The sequence below is a fragment of the Gobio gobio genome (genome assembly GCF_949357685.1).
Source record: "Gobio gobio genome assembly, chromosome: 1".
NCBI classification, from domain to species: Eukaryota; Metazoa; Chordata; class Actinopteri; order Cypriniformes; family Gobionidae; genus Gobio; species Gobio gobio.
In genome coordinates, this window is record NC_137097.1 from 27,955,964 (window position 1) to 27,970,158 (window position 14,195).

Genomic DNA, 14,195 nt, shown 5'->3' on the forward strand with positions numbered 1-14,195 from the left:
ACGTCAGTAGTCGTTGTGAGTACTACCAGCCCTGCAAGTTTCAAGTCTCTACGACTTACGGTTTGGTCTGCCCAATCAGTTTTAGCTGGAGAATGATGCATCATGGGAAAATGAACAGTTACAATAGGGTTTCAGCCTGACACCTGACTTTGATTGGATTTTACAACCCTTTACTATCAATATTTTGACATTTGGGCTCGCGATCGTGCCTAACAACCTATGTTTCCGAACTTCTGACGCTGGTTTCGTCTCAATCGGACTAGCGGTTTCGAAGATATCGGCAAAAAAGTTTTAAGCGCTAAATTACAACGGTGCACAAACCATACGGGGAAACCTGGCAAGTGTGGTATTGTTGGACTCGGCAACGATTCAGGAGTCTAATGAGATGAGTCTCGTGAAAATAAGTCAACCACACCCAAAGTTCTGAGCCTTTTTTAAAAAAAATCTCCACTAGGCGGCGCTGTTTCGAAACTTGTCAGACTACTTTGGGGTATCGTGGTGATGACCCATACCGAGTTTTGCAACAATCCGTTCATGCGTTGATAAAATACAGCATTTTAGCACATAAGTCAAGATGGCCGACAGCCAAAATGGCCGATATGGTAAAATTGGATATCCTTCGACTCGGCATGACGTCCCGAATCTAACGAGGCCCCTTTTATGATATTTGGACAAACGGTTCAGCAAAGAAAAGCTAAAATAGCCATTTTTCGTATCTCCAGACCAGTAGGTGGCACAGCGCCGAAACGCTGCATGTAGCCTCAAGTCATGCTTATGATGACATGTACCAAGTTTGGTTTGAACACGATAAAGCGTTGCGGAGATATTGCCTTAAGTGTGTTTTTGCAAACGTTATGTAAAATTTGTTCGCGCGTTTATCGAAAACGAATAGACGAATCAACTTGATTTGCAAGATTTTTTGTCAATATTGTCCTTTCGTGCAAATCGGATGAACGTCATAGGGTGCAATCGAATTGGCACGAGCTCAGAAATTAGAGGAAAAAAGAATTTCGTTTCTAGCCCTTACGGTTCAAAAGTTATTAGCATAAACATGAGTACACATTTGGACAGGTGGTGGCGCTAGAGGGATTGAGATAGAGACACCAACATTTCCCTGGTGACATACCAGACCATCCTCTATTAGTGTGCCAAATTTCACAACTTTTTACCATACGGTTCTATGGGCTGCCATAGACTCCCATGGCGGAAGAAAAAAAGACGGGAACGGTTTCAATAGGTGCCTTCGCACCTTTGGTGCTTGGCCCCTAATAAATGCAGCATTGAGTGAGCAATAGAGACTTCTTCTAAAAACATTAAAAATCTTACAGAACTTTTGAATGGCAGTGTATATTTAATTTATTATTTTAAAATATACTGTAAGCGCCTATAGGACAACATGTGTGAGTCAGGAGGGCTACCTCTGATGCTGATAAACATTGAAGAAGCTGACCTCAAAGCACTGGTGCTTCTGTGCTTCTGCCAGCAAAGCCTCCAGTCCGGGCAGCAGCACAGGAAACACACGCTCCTCTAAATAACACCGGCTGAGCCCTGGACAGAGCTGGCCTCTCACTGAACATCTGCTCAGACAAAAATACATTTTAGACAAGATCAAAGATGGACATTGTATACATGCAATTCTACTTAAAAATAATAGAATGACTGAAAAAAGTAGAATAGGACCCACTTTACATTAGTTGGCCTTAATTACTATGTACTAACATTTAAATGAATCACGAGTGAGGGAAGGATGGAACGGGAGATTGACAGACGGATCGGTGCAGCTTCTGCAGTAATGCGGTCGATGTACCGGTCTGTCGTGGTGAAGAAAGAGCTAAGCCGTAAGGCGAAGCTCTCGATTTACCGGTCAATCTACGTTCCTACTCTCACCTATGGTCATGAGCTTTGGGTCATGACCGAAAGGACAAGATCCCGGATACAGGCGGCCGAAATGAGCTTTCTCCGCAGGGTGGCTGGGCGCTCCCTTAGAGATAGGGTGAGAAGCTCAGTCACTCGGGAGGAACTCGGAGTAGAGCCGCTGCTCCTCCACATCGAGAGGGGACAGCTGAGGTGGCTCGGGCATCTGTTCCGGATGCCTCCTGAACGCCTTCCCGGGAAGGTGTTTCGGGCATGTCCAACCGGGAGGAGGCCCCGGGGAAGACCGAGGACACGCTGGAGGGATTATGTCTCCCGGCTGGCCTTGGAACGCCTCGGTGTCCCCCCGGAAGAGCTAGAGGAAGTGTCTAGGGAGAGGGAATTTTGGGCATCCCTGCTTAGACTGCTGCCCCCGCGACCCGGCCCCGGATAAGCGGAAGAAGATGGATGGATGCATTTGATAAAATGCACGTATTGTGTACAAGCTTAAGTGTAGCAATTTTCAATTTGCAATGCAATATGCAAAATGGCAATGCAATATGTAAAATGGCAATGCATTTCAGTATTTAAATGTACATTTTCCATAACGTGTGCAACATTTGGAGCAAAATGATAATTCAATTTGAAAAATATAATTTACATTTGCTATTTCCTACACTAGTTTTAACCTATAATTTAAATACATATTTTAATGCTTTATAAGTTGCAAAATGAAAATGAAAATGTATTACAGAAATAATCAGGGTATCTTGTGTCCATTCCAAATCCGTTTTCAATTAAAAAAAACAGAAAACGAAAAAACAAATCGTTTTTCTTTTTTTCATTATTTTCAGAAAAACGAAAAACGAGATTTCTGCTTGATTTTTCGTTTTTCATTCAGAGGTAGAAAAATGAAAAAAACGGCTTGAATATTCGATTTCTACACGTGGGCGGGAATTATACGCCCCTTTCTGCTGATTGGTCAGCCGAAGATCAAACTATTCCGTCATCGGTTCTTCCTCAGTTCCGCACAGCAGAATAAAAGTCCTGCGCTGCCACAGCTGTGCGGATTCTTAATGCTTTTATTGCAACTACATTTCATATTTTTTTCTCATCAAACAACCAGACTAACGAATGGCTCGACACAACCCGCACCGGGGCAGAGCCTAGGCAGGGTTTTTTCGTGTAGATATAAATTCACCTCTTTGCATCAGCTGGCAGGATATATGACGGCTGTCATAGCCTACCATGGTTAAATAAATAATTAAAAATAAATATTTCAAACACTAATACAAAAAGGATAGAATAATGCGTTGCAACCAGACAACCGGAGATAAACAGATAATAAAAGACTCTATTATTTTATGATTTATGCCTGTTTTATTAAAATGGATTATAATTGATACCTCAAAAGGGTGCTTGTGTAGGCTACTGCTGCAACAAGATTTTCATTAAAGCCTGTAATATCTTGCCATTTCAGTTTGTTTCTCAAACCCAGTATACCTTCAGAGCGCTTGGAATATATAGCCTATGGCACGAGTTGCATATATGGATTATGTTACGAGATATTTGCATCCGCTTTTTAAAAAAAGGGGCAAATGCGAGCAGGAGATTTTTTTGTGTCTGTGTGTGTGTTCCGGTAAAAAAGAAAGTAATAAGCATAACATAATTTTGTAGGTACCCTATTTCACACAGTTCCAATAAATTGCTATGGGTTAAATAAACGTAATAAACTGCAGATAAACGCACCAGTCAGGCAGGGACATGTTCAGGAAATACGCAGCAGTTATACTTTGAGTTTATTTCATATTGAGTAAATAAATGTCCAATGACCCCCATATAATTAGGCAGTGATAAAGTGAATGTGGGTGAGGATAATTAACACAATGTATAGCCTATAATGCATCCTATGCATTTTGTAATAATACAGCATATTTTATAATTGACCGTAGCCTATTTGCCAGAAAAGTCGCACAGAGTGTAGCCTAATTCACACGCCGGGTCATGTTGAGAGAGAAACACGCGAACGTTGCATTGTAGTAAAATCTGCATTTTATTATTAGCCTACATTCAGAAGTAGCCTAGTTTAAAATACCGGTGGATAAAATACAACATTAACATAGGCCTAATAAACACTATTAACACGGCTATGCGTATTTTACTTCCCCTCGCTGTATGACAAATCCTTAAATTAATGTTATTAAGAAAACAACAAGAATGAAAAATATAAGTAGCCATATAATAAAAAAATATACATAGAAGCCTATATAAAAATAGTCTAGCCTATATATTGTGCCATTTATTACAAACAACATGTAGTTTAAAATACCAAGCCTAAATGAAATTATTTGAATGTCTGTTGTACAATATAAAGGCTAAGCAGAATAACTTTTTATATGTTTGGTTTTATTTTGATAATGAACAGGCTGCGATGTCAAGTCAGCAATGCCAGAACTGTTATGTGAGCGCGCGAGTCTCCGGCGCCATCACTTCATTTTTTCCTCATTGGAAGCAGTAAAACATTTATTTTATTTGTGTACATTTAAAATTACTACAAAATGTCATGCCTTTGTAAAATAAAGAAAACAGGATGCGCTACTTTAGCGCGTCTCGGTCTCATATGAACATCTCTCTGACGCACACCAGAAACATGAACTAAAATACAGCGAATAGACGGGCCTACTTTAAAAAGTCAACATTTAGATTATTTGAGGTTCAATAATGATATAAGTCACTTTGGAATAAATCAGAGCATGTTTCGTGATAAAAAAACGTAACTTTACAGTCAGGAAAATACGGTAGGATAGCCTAGCAAATTATTTCGCGGACCCCTTGACACTTTGCTGGTCTAAAGCCGCTGGTCTACACAGAAGAAAACCCTGCCTAGGCTCTGCCCCGGTGCGGGTTGTGTCGAGCCATTCGTTAGTCTGGTTGTTTGATGAGAAAAAAATATGAAATGTAGTTGCAATAAAAGCATTAAGAATCCGCACAGCTGTGGCAGCGCAGGACTTTTATTCTGCTGTGCTGAACTGAAGAAGAACTGATGACGGAATAGTTTGATCTTCGGCTGACCAATCAGCAGAAAGGGGCGTATAATTCCCACCCACGTGTAGAAATCGAATATTCAAACTGTTTATACATTTTTCTACCTATGAATGAAAAATGAAAAATCAAGCAGAAATCTTGTTTTTCTGAAAATAATGAAAAAAAGAAAAACGATTCGTTTTTTCGTTTTCTGTTTTTTAACTGAAAAGGGATTTGGAATGGACGCAAGATACCCTGATTGTTAACGGTCAGTGTATATTTTGGCCATTTGATTTTCCTTATAGAAACGGGTATTAAAAAACAAAAAACTGATCCTTTTTCGTTTTTTTTCGTTTTTTAAACAAAACGAAAAACAAGAATTCAGCTTTATTTTTAGTTTTTTGTTCAGAAGTAGAAAAATGAAAAAAACGGCTTGAATATTCGATTTCTAGATGTGGGCGGGAATTATACATGCCTGCTGATTGGTCGGCCAAAGATCAAACTGTTCGTCATCAGTTCTTCCTCAGTTCCGCACAGCAGAATAAAAGTCCTGCGCTGCTACAGCTGTACGGATTCTTAACGCGTTTATTGCAGCTACATTTAATATTTTATTCTTCAAACAACCAGACTAACGAATGGCTCGACACAACCTGTACCGGGGCAGAGCCTATACAGGGCTTTCTTCTGTGTAGATAAAAAATTCACATAGTCCTACACTTCGCATCAGCTGGGTATGGCAGGCTAGGCCTATATGACGGCTGTCATAGCCTACCCTGGTTGCCCAGTAAAAATGAATAAATTAAGATATTAATTAATTAGTTGTAAATTAAATAGGCCCTTTTAAACACTAATAAAAATAAATAGATTAAGATATATATTAATTAGTTTTAAATTAAATATTTTAAACACTAATAGGCCTACAAAAAGGAAAGAATCATGCGTTGACATAGCCTATGGCCTATAACGTTCACGCAAGAACTGTCATTCTGACTAACTGACAACCAGAGAACAACAGAGATGTTAAAAAAAAATTATTTTTTTTGCTATATCATACCATACGTTTTTTATTATCATGAAACATGCTGTGATTTATTCCAAAGTGACTAAATAATGCATTTAACCCTCTATGGCATAGTGTTGCCCTCAGGCAACAAACCACCTTTTTGGACCTCACACCGCCCCTTTAACTTTTTTAAATATTTTTTTTAAATACATATCACCTGACATGTCTGTTCAATGAAATGATGGGCTGAAGTGGGTGTGACTTTTTGTTTGGGGGTGGAGCAGTCCTTTCATGAAGCAAAGCCACATGGGACACAGTGCCATCAATTGGTTGGATAAATATCACTTTTTAACATGTTTAAATTGAAAAAATATATGCATGTGCATCAGCATGTAAAAAAGTATGTTTGATTGTTAAAATATTTATTTTGTTTTTATTTATATACTAAAACTGTGTTTTTTTGTTTGTTGCCTCAGGGCAACACTGTGCAGTTAGACCACTTTTGTTCAGGCAATATCAGTGTTAGTACCATATGGTGCATTCAAGTCTTCCTGGGAAGTTTGTTTTTACACGTTCAGAAAACTCAAAGAATGTGCATTATGAGTATCATTTATGTTTTTTATTATTATTATTAACACCGATCAGGCATAACATTATGACCACCGCCCTAATATTGTGTTGGTCCCCCTTTTGCTGCCAAAACAGCCCTGAGCCATCGAGGCATGGACTCCACTAGACCCCTGAAGGTGTGTTGTGGTATCTGGCACCAAGATGTTAGCAGCCGATTCTTTAAGTCCTGTAAGTTGTGAGGTGGGGCCTCCATGGATTAGACTTGTTTGTTCAGCTCATCCCACAGATGCTCGATTGGATTGAGATCTGGGGAATTTGGAGGCCAAGTCAATGCCTCAAACTTGTTGTTGTGCTCCTCAAACCATTCCTGAAGCATTTGTGCTTTGTGGAAGTGTGAAAGAGTTAAAGAGGCCAAAGCCACCAGGGAACACTGTTTCCATTAAAGGGTGTACATGTACTGCAACGATGCTTAGGTAGGTGGTGATGTGAGATGGTGGTCCAGTGGGTTAAACCATGGAACTGATATGCAGAAGGTTGCTGGTACGATCCCAGCGGTCACCACCAGTGTGTCCTTGAGCAAGGCACTTTACTCCATGTTGCTCCAGGGGGATTGTCCCTGTAATAAGGGCACTGTAAGTCGCTTTGGATAAAAGCGTCTGCCAAATGCATAAATACAAAAGCGTCTGCCAAATGCATAAATACAAATACAAATACATGGTGATATCAAAGTTACATCCACATGGATGGAGGACCCAAGGTTTCCCAGCAAAACATTGCCCAAAGCATTACTGCCTCCGCCGCCACGCCTTCTTCCCATAGTGCATCCTGGTGCCATGTGTTCCCCAGGTTAGCCACACACATGCACACGGCCATCCACGTGATGTAAAAGAACACGTGATTCATCAGACCAGGCCACTTTCTTCCATTGCTCAGTGGTCCAGTTTTGATGCTCACGTGCCACTGTTGGTGCTTTGGGCGGTGGACAGGGGTCAGCATGGGCAGCCTGACTGGTCTCAATGAGCCTTAGACCCTGTGGCCGGTTCTCCACTGTTCCTTCCTTGGAGCACTTTTGATAGAGACTGACCACTGCAGACCGGGAACACCCCACAAGAGCTGCAGTTTTGGAGATGCTCTGACCCAGTCGTCTAGCCATCACATTTTGGCCCTTGTCAAACTCACTCAAATCCTTACACTTGCCCATTTTTCCTGCTTCTAAAACATCAACTTTGAGGACAAAATGTTCACTTGCTGCCCAATATATCCCACCCACTAACAGGAGCCGTGATGAAGAGATCATCAGTGTTATTCACTTCACCTCATAATGTTATGCCTGATTGGTGTATGAATATAATACATGAGGTGTTAGTTGTAATTAGTAGTAGTGTTTTTGTATTGTTTAATGTTTTTCAAAATATAATTTTATCTAATGCACATATTGCTTGTTTTCCCTATTGAAAATCTATGTAGAAAACCTTGGAGTTTTAGTACCCTTATGGCACAGTGTTGCCCTGAGGCAACAAACCAAAATCTGGTTCAGGGGTGGTTCTGGTTCACTTTTTATGATGGATATATTATCAGGGACCCCCAAGCTCCCAAAAAATGGGCTGAAATTTTTTTTTCCCCAAAAAATAAAAAGTCATGCCATAGAGGGTTAACATCAAATAATCGAAATGATGACTTTTAAAAGTAGACTCGTCACTGTAGGCTATTTTGTTTCATGTTTGTGGTGTGGGCCAGATGTTCAAGGAGACAGAGGCGCACGCAGCGCATCCTGTTTTATTTATTTTTAAAGGCATGACTTTGTAGTCATTTTAAATGTGCCCAAATAAAATTACACATTTTACTGTTTCGATGATGATTATGATGTCATACTCATCTGTAGCCTATGATGATGACAGTATTAGGCTAAGTTATTTCCCCTGCTGAGGAAAACATCTAATTTGGTGCCGGCGCCTCACATTATTATCAAAATAAAACACAGACAGCCAAACATTTAAAAATATTCTGCTTTAATTAATTGGTCTTTTGTACAATGGTCAATGGTTACAATTGGTCTTTTGGGCAAGTAGAATGCGCATAGCCTGTGGTGTTGTTGTAGCTATTTTATTTACTGGTAGCCTATTTTATACTAATTCTGAATGTAGGCTAATAATAAAGTGCAGTTTTAACAACGATGCAACGCGCGCGTCTCCCTCAACTTATTTAAATAGGCAAATAGCGACGGTCGATTATAAAAGTTGCAGGCTATTAATACAAAAAGCAGACACACACACACACACACAAAAAAACAAAAAACATTGTGTTCATTGCCCCACCCACATGAATTTTGGGCTGAATCACTGTTATAATTAGGCTATGGGGTCCTTGTAAATTTAAAATCCACTTATGGCTATACGCATGTAAAAGAGACATAGGCTAGGCTATTGTAAGTGTTTATTTAATAAATGAATGTAGGCTACCTCGCATCTCCCATACACTTCTTTGGCCTGTTTTGTTTGGATGGTCAACTCTCACAATCTGTGTGAAAGCTGCGGGACACACAGGACAGCGCGGAGAGAACGCACATGATGTGCTTTGGAAGTTTCTTGGCAGAGAAAATAACACACACCGTTTTGCTTGACATCAATTAACACTCACTATTAAAAGATAAACTCAAAAACAAAAGGTACCTATAACAGCTGTGTAGTAACTGTTGGCGTGTTTATCTGCTTTAGTTTATTTAACTCATCGCAACTTAGTTTAACAGTTTAACTTTTGGAACTGTGTGAACTGTTGTTCTCTGGTTGCCAGTCAGAATGACAGTTCTTGTGTGAGCTTTATAGGCCCAACATACCCAAGTCAATGCATTATTTTTTTCCTTTTTGTATTAGTGTTTAAAATATTTAATTTACAACTAATCATATTAATTTATATCTTAATTATTATTATTTTTTAAACACTGGGCAACCGGGGTGGACAGCCGTCATATAGGCCTAGCCTGCCATGCCCAGCTGATGCGAAGTGTAGGACTATGTGAATTTTTTATCTACACAGAAGAAAGCCCTGTATAGGCTCTGCCCCGGTACAGGTTGTGTCGAGCCATTCGTTAGTCTGGTTGTTTGAAGAATAATATATTAAATGTAGCTGCAATAAACGCGTTAAGAATCCGCACAGCTGTAGCAGCGCAGGACTTTTATTCTGCTGTGCGGAACTGAGGAAGAACTGATGAAGGAACAGTTTGATCTTCAGCTGACCAATCAGCAGAAAGGGGCGTATAATTCCCGCCTACGTCTATAAATCGAATATTCAAGCCGTTTAATAATTTTCCACCTCTGAAAGAAAAACGAAAAATCAACCTGAATTCTTGTTTTTCGTTTTGTTTAAAAAACGAAAAAACGAAAAAGGATCCGTTTTTTGTTTTTTAATACCCGTTTCTATAAGGAAAATCGAATGGCCAAAATATACACTGACCGTTAACATACTTGTGATTGCATTTTCATTATAGAAACGGGTTTAAAAAAAAAAAAACGGCTCCTCTTTCGTTTTTTAAACAAAACGAAAAACAAGAATTCAGCTTGAGTTTTAGTTTTTCGTTCAGAGGTGGAAAATTAATAAAGGTTTGAATATTCGATTTCTAGACGTGGGCGGGAATTATACGCCCCTTTGTGCTGATTGGTCAGCCGAAGATCAAATTGTTCCGTCATCAGTTCTTCCTCAGTTCGGCACAGCAGAATAATAGTCCTGCGCTGCTAAGGATTCTTAACGTGTTTATTGCAGCTACATTTCATCTTTTATTCATAAAACAATCAGACTAACCAATTGCTCGACAAAACCCGTCCCGGGACAGAGCCTAGACAGGGCTTTCTCCTGTGTAGATATCAATTCACATACACTTCGCATCAGCTGGGTATGGCAGGATATAGGCTATGATGGCTGTCATATGGCCTACCCTGGTTGCCCATTAAAAATAAATAAATTAAGATTTAAATTAATATCAATAGTTGTAAATTAAATATTTTTAACTTAAGACTTGGGTATATTGGGCCTATTCACGCAATAACTGTTATTCTGACTAACTGAAAACCGGAGAACAACAGTTCACACAGTTTCAAAAGCCTAAATTGCGATGGGTTAATTAAACAAGCAAATTAAATAAGCAGATAAACGCCAACAGTCAAGCACAGACCAGTAGGCCTATTGAAGTGTTCAGGAGATATGCAGCAGTTATAGCTACCTTTTGGTTTTGAGTTTATTTCATTAATAGTGAGAATTAATTGATGTCAAACAAAACAGCGCGTGTTATCGTTGTTAAAACTGCATTTTAGTATTAGCCTACATTCAGAATTAGTATAAAATACAGGTAAATAAAATACAACAACACTAGGTTATGTGCGTTCTACTTGCCCAACAGATCAATTGCAACCATTGACCACTGTACAAAAGACCAAGCAGAATATTTTTTTAATGTTTTTATTGAACATTATTACTGAAGTTTTATTTTGATAATAATGTACGCGTGGGTCGCCAGCGCCAACATGAATTTTTTTCCTCAGCAGAGGAAATAACTTAAAGGGTTAGTTAATTAATTACTCACCCTCATGTCGTTCGACACCCGTTAGACCTCCGTTCATCTTCGGAACACAAATGAAGATATTTTTGTTGAAAGCTGATGGCTGAGAAAGGCTTCAGATAGGCCTCCATTGGCATTCAGTACATTTACACTCCCAAGACCCATAAAAGGCACTAAAAACATCATTACAAAGTCCATCTCACCACAGTGGCTCTACAATAATTTTACGAAGCGACGACAATAGTTTTTGTGCGCAAAAAAAAAATCTAAATAACGACTTTATTCAACCTCTTCTTGTCTTCCGTGTATGCCTCCACGACGCATGCGCGAGAATATGACGTAGCGCCGGCGTTCGGGAATCCATGAAATGCACACTTTAGCCCGATTTTGAGAACTACGCCGAGACCTAAAGCACGATCAATGTAGAATCCAACAGCTCAGATACGTGCGTCTTCCTCTGCTTGTAAACAAATCGCTTCTGGGTCATGTGTCCGAACGCCGGATCTGCGTCATATTCTCGCACATGCGTCATGGAGGCCTACACGGAAGACAAGAAAAAGATGGATAAAGGCATTATTTTGTTTGTATTTGCGCACAAAAACTATTGTCGTCGCTTTGTAAAATTATTGTAGAGCCACTGTGGTGAGAAGGACTTTGTAACGACGTTTTAAGTGCCTTTTATGGGTCTTGTGAGTGTAAATGTACTGAATGCCAATGGAGGCCTATCTGAAGCCTTTCTCAGCCATCAGCTTTCAAAAAAAATATCTTCATTTGTGTTCCGAAGATGAACGGAGGTCTAACGGGTGTCGAACGACATGAGGGTGAGTAATTAATGACATAATTTTTATTTTTGGGTGAACTAACCCTTTACAGGGCTCTACATAGCGACCATTTTGGGCGCATTTGCGCCTGAAAATTACTGCGTGCGACTGCGAAAAAATATTTAGGCGCACCGGTGCGAGTGACCCGATCGCTTCTCGTGGATAAATGTATAATACAATCGGATTAAAAACTAAAAACACTGACTGACTGAGCAACTGTTACGTTTCGTGCTGCAATCAACTGCTTTTCATGCCTTCTGTCAGCGGAGCATGTGCAAAAAACGTTTGCGGCGGACTACACTTCACAGATTAAATGGTGAAACCGCGGTCTATGGGTGAAACAGGTGTGACGCGGCCATGCACTTACCAGACGCCTCGCGGCTCGCGCTGATGTTTCTTTGCAGCCAAACTTAACTAGAAATACCACATTTGGATTATCATAAACAAGGTCGGAAATTAACAGGGGCTTGGGGCAAAAATGCCACCAAAAATGAATTAATATAAAATAATTTAAAAACGCTCCTGTATGAGTTCTTGATTTAATCTTTATCAGCTGCAGTCCATAACATTTATTGAGTTTAAAAATGACTAGATGCATATGAGTGAGTACATCATGAATCCATTTTCCAAACCGTGTTTTTATCTTACCCTGAATCACTACGGTACACATATAATAAGTGTTTCTATTCTGACTATTCCAGTTTGGTTCGCAGCGCTGTGGAGGAGCACAGTCCTTGTGTGACTCGCCAATCGCCATAGACACACACAGAGAGAAGTAGATCCGGCTGCAGTGTTCTTCCGCAAGATGCACGCAGTTCTGTTTATTAGCGCCAGAGCGCCAAAAGTTACGGACTGCTATTGCTCCGACTCGAGTATTGGCATGATTGCAAATGTGATACTGATCTTGTACAAAAGTCCAATAGACAAGTTGATATTAAGTAACAACGTTTTAGCCACAATAATGTTTATTTCGTGAAAATCAAAACAACACCAGTTGTGCATCTCCAAGCGGTTCGATCGAATGAATCTGCGTTTGAACGACTGAATCAATGACTCCCACATAGACTTGACGCCACCTACTGGCTGTTTTATTTTCTTGCATGGACTTTTTATTTAAAATATCAATATTTTAACTAAGTTTAAGTTTAACTTGTACATAGCCTATTTCTAAATTCAAAAACTTATATTTAAAACATTTATACAACATCATTTACCCATGAGCTGCATGTAAATGTATCTAAACACCATTTCAGATAGAGCTTTTGTGCCACTTCTACTTTTGATGCTGATTTAATTTGATTGGTAACAGTCTGGTTGTGTCTTATTGCTCTAACTGAATTTATTGTTTAAATTAACATTTAAAAAAAAACCTTTTCTATTTTAAATGAAGAAATTGACAAAAGATGATGCATACATTTAATAAGATTAGAAAACATTGCTCTTATAATGGTAAAAATGCCCCTGGACATTAATTTAAAGGGACAAAGATCATCCTGTAATGGGAAAGTTATAATTGGAATACGTGTTATTGATCAGAAAGTGCTCCTAAATTTTTGACTGTGCTCCTAATTTTTTTTAATTAGGAGCACAAGTGCTCCTCAAGAAAAATGTTAGCGTAGAGCCCTGCTTTAATTTATCATCATAGGCTACTGATGAGTAGGACATCATAATAATCATCGTAAAATGTATACTTTTATTTGTGTACATTCAAAATGACTACAATATGTCATGCCTTTGAAAAATAAAGAAAATATTAGGATGCGCTGCGCGTCTCGGTCTCCTTGAACATCTTCTGGCGCACACCACAACATTGACCAAAATACAACGAATACTTGACAAACCTACTTTTAAAAGTTTAGATTATTTTACGTTAAATGCATTATTTAAGTCACTTTGGAATAAATCACAGCATGTTTCATGATAATCTATATTTTAATTGGTATTGCATACTCTGAATTGTAGCTACCACAATGTCTTATTTCTGTTTTGTACTTTGTAATTGAAAAAAAAATAAATGACGATATAGCCTGTATGATATAGCAAATTCACGGACCCCCTGGCACTTTGCACAGGACTAAAGCCGTTGATCTACACAGAAGAAAGCCCTGTCTAGGCTCTGCCCTGGTACGGGTTGGGTGGAGCCATTCGTTAGTCTGGTTGTTTGATGAGAAAGAGATGAAATAGGCAAGTTGCAATAGGCTAAACACGTCAGTCCGCATTTGCCCATTTATTTTTTTCAAGCCGATTTAAATTTGTAAAATAATCCTTTGCAACTGGATTTGAAGGTATAGTTACTGTAGGGTTTGCTGGTGAGAAACAAATCGAAATGGCAAGTGAAAATGTTGCAGTCCTTTGTGCGTGCGCAGCAGCTCGCTCC

The 14,195-nt window shown here is 39.3% G+C and overlaps 2 protein-coding genes across 2 annotated transcripts in view; one reads left to right on the forward strand and one right to left on the reverse strand.

Moving 5' to 3' along the window:
* Positions 1-14,195, forward strand: part of proza (protein Z, vitamin K-dependent plasma glycoprotein a) — a 229,740-nt gene that overhangs the window by 208,462 nt on the left and 7,083 nt on the right. The window lies entirely within an intron of this gene.
* iqck (IQ motif containing K) overlaps positions 1-14,195 on the reverse strand; it is a gene marked incomplete at both ends in the record, with an annotated part of 88,648 nt that overhangs the window by 64,634 nt on the left and 9,819 nt on the right. The window contains one exon of the mRNA XM_079807586.1: positions 1,451-1,577. Within this exon, the coding sequence (XP_079663712.1) occupies positions 1,451-1,577 (127 nt within the window). The remainder of the gene's footprint in view (positions 1-1,450; positions 1,578-14,195) is intronic.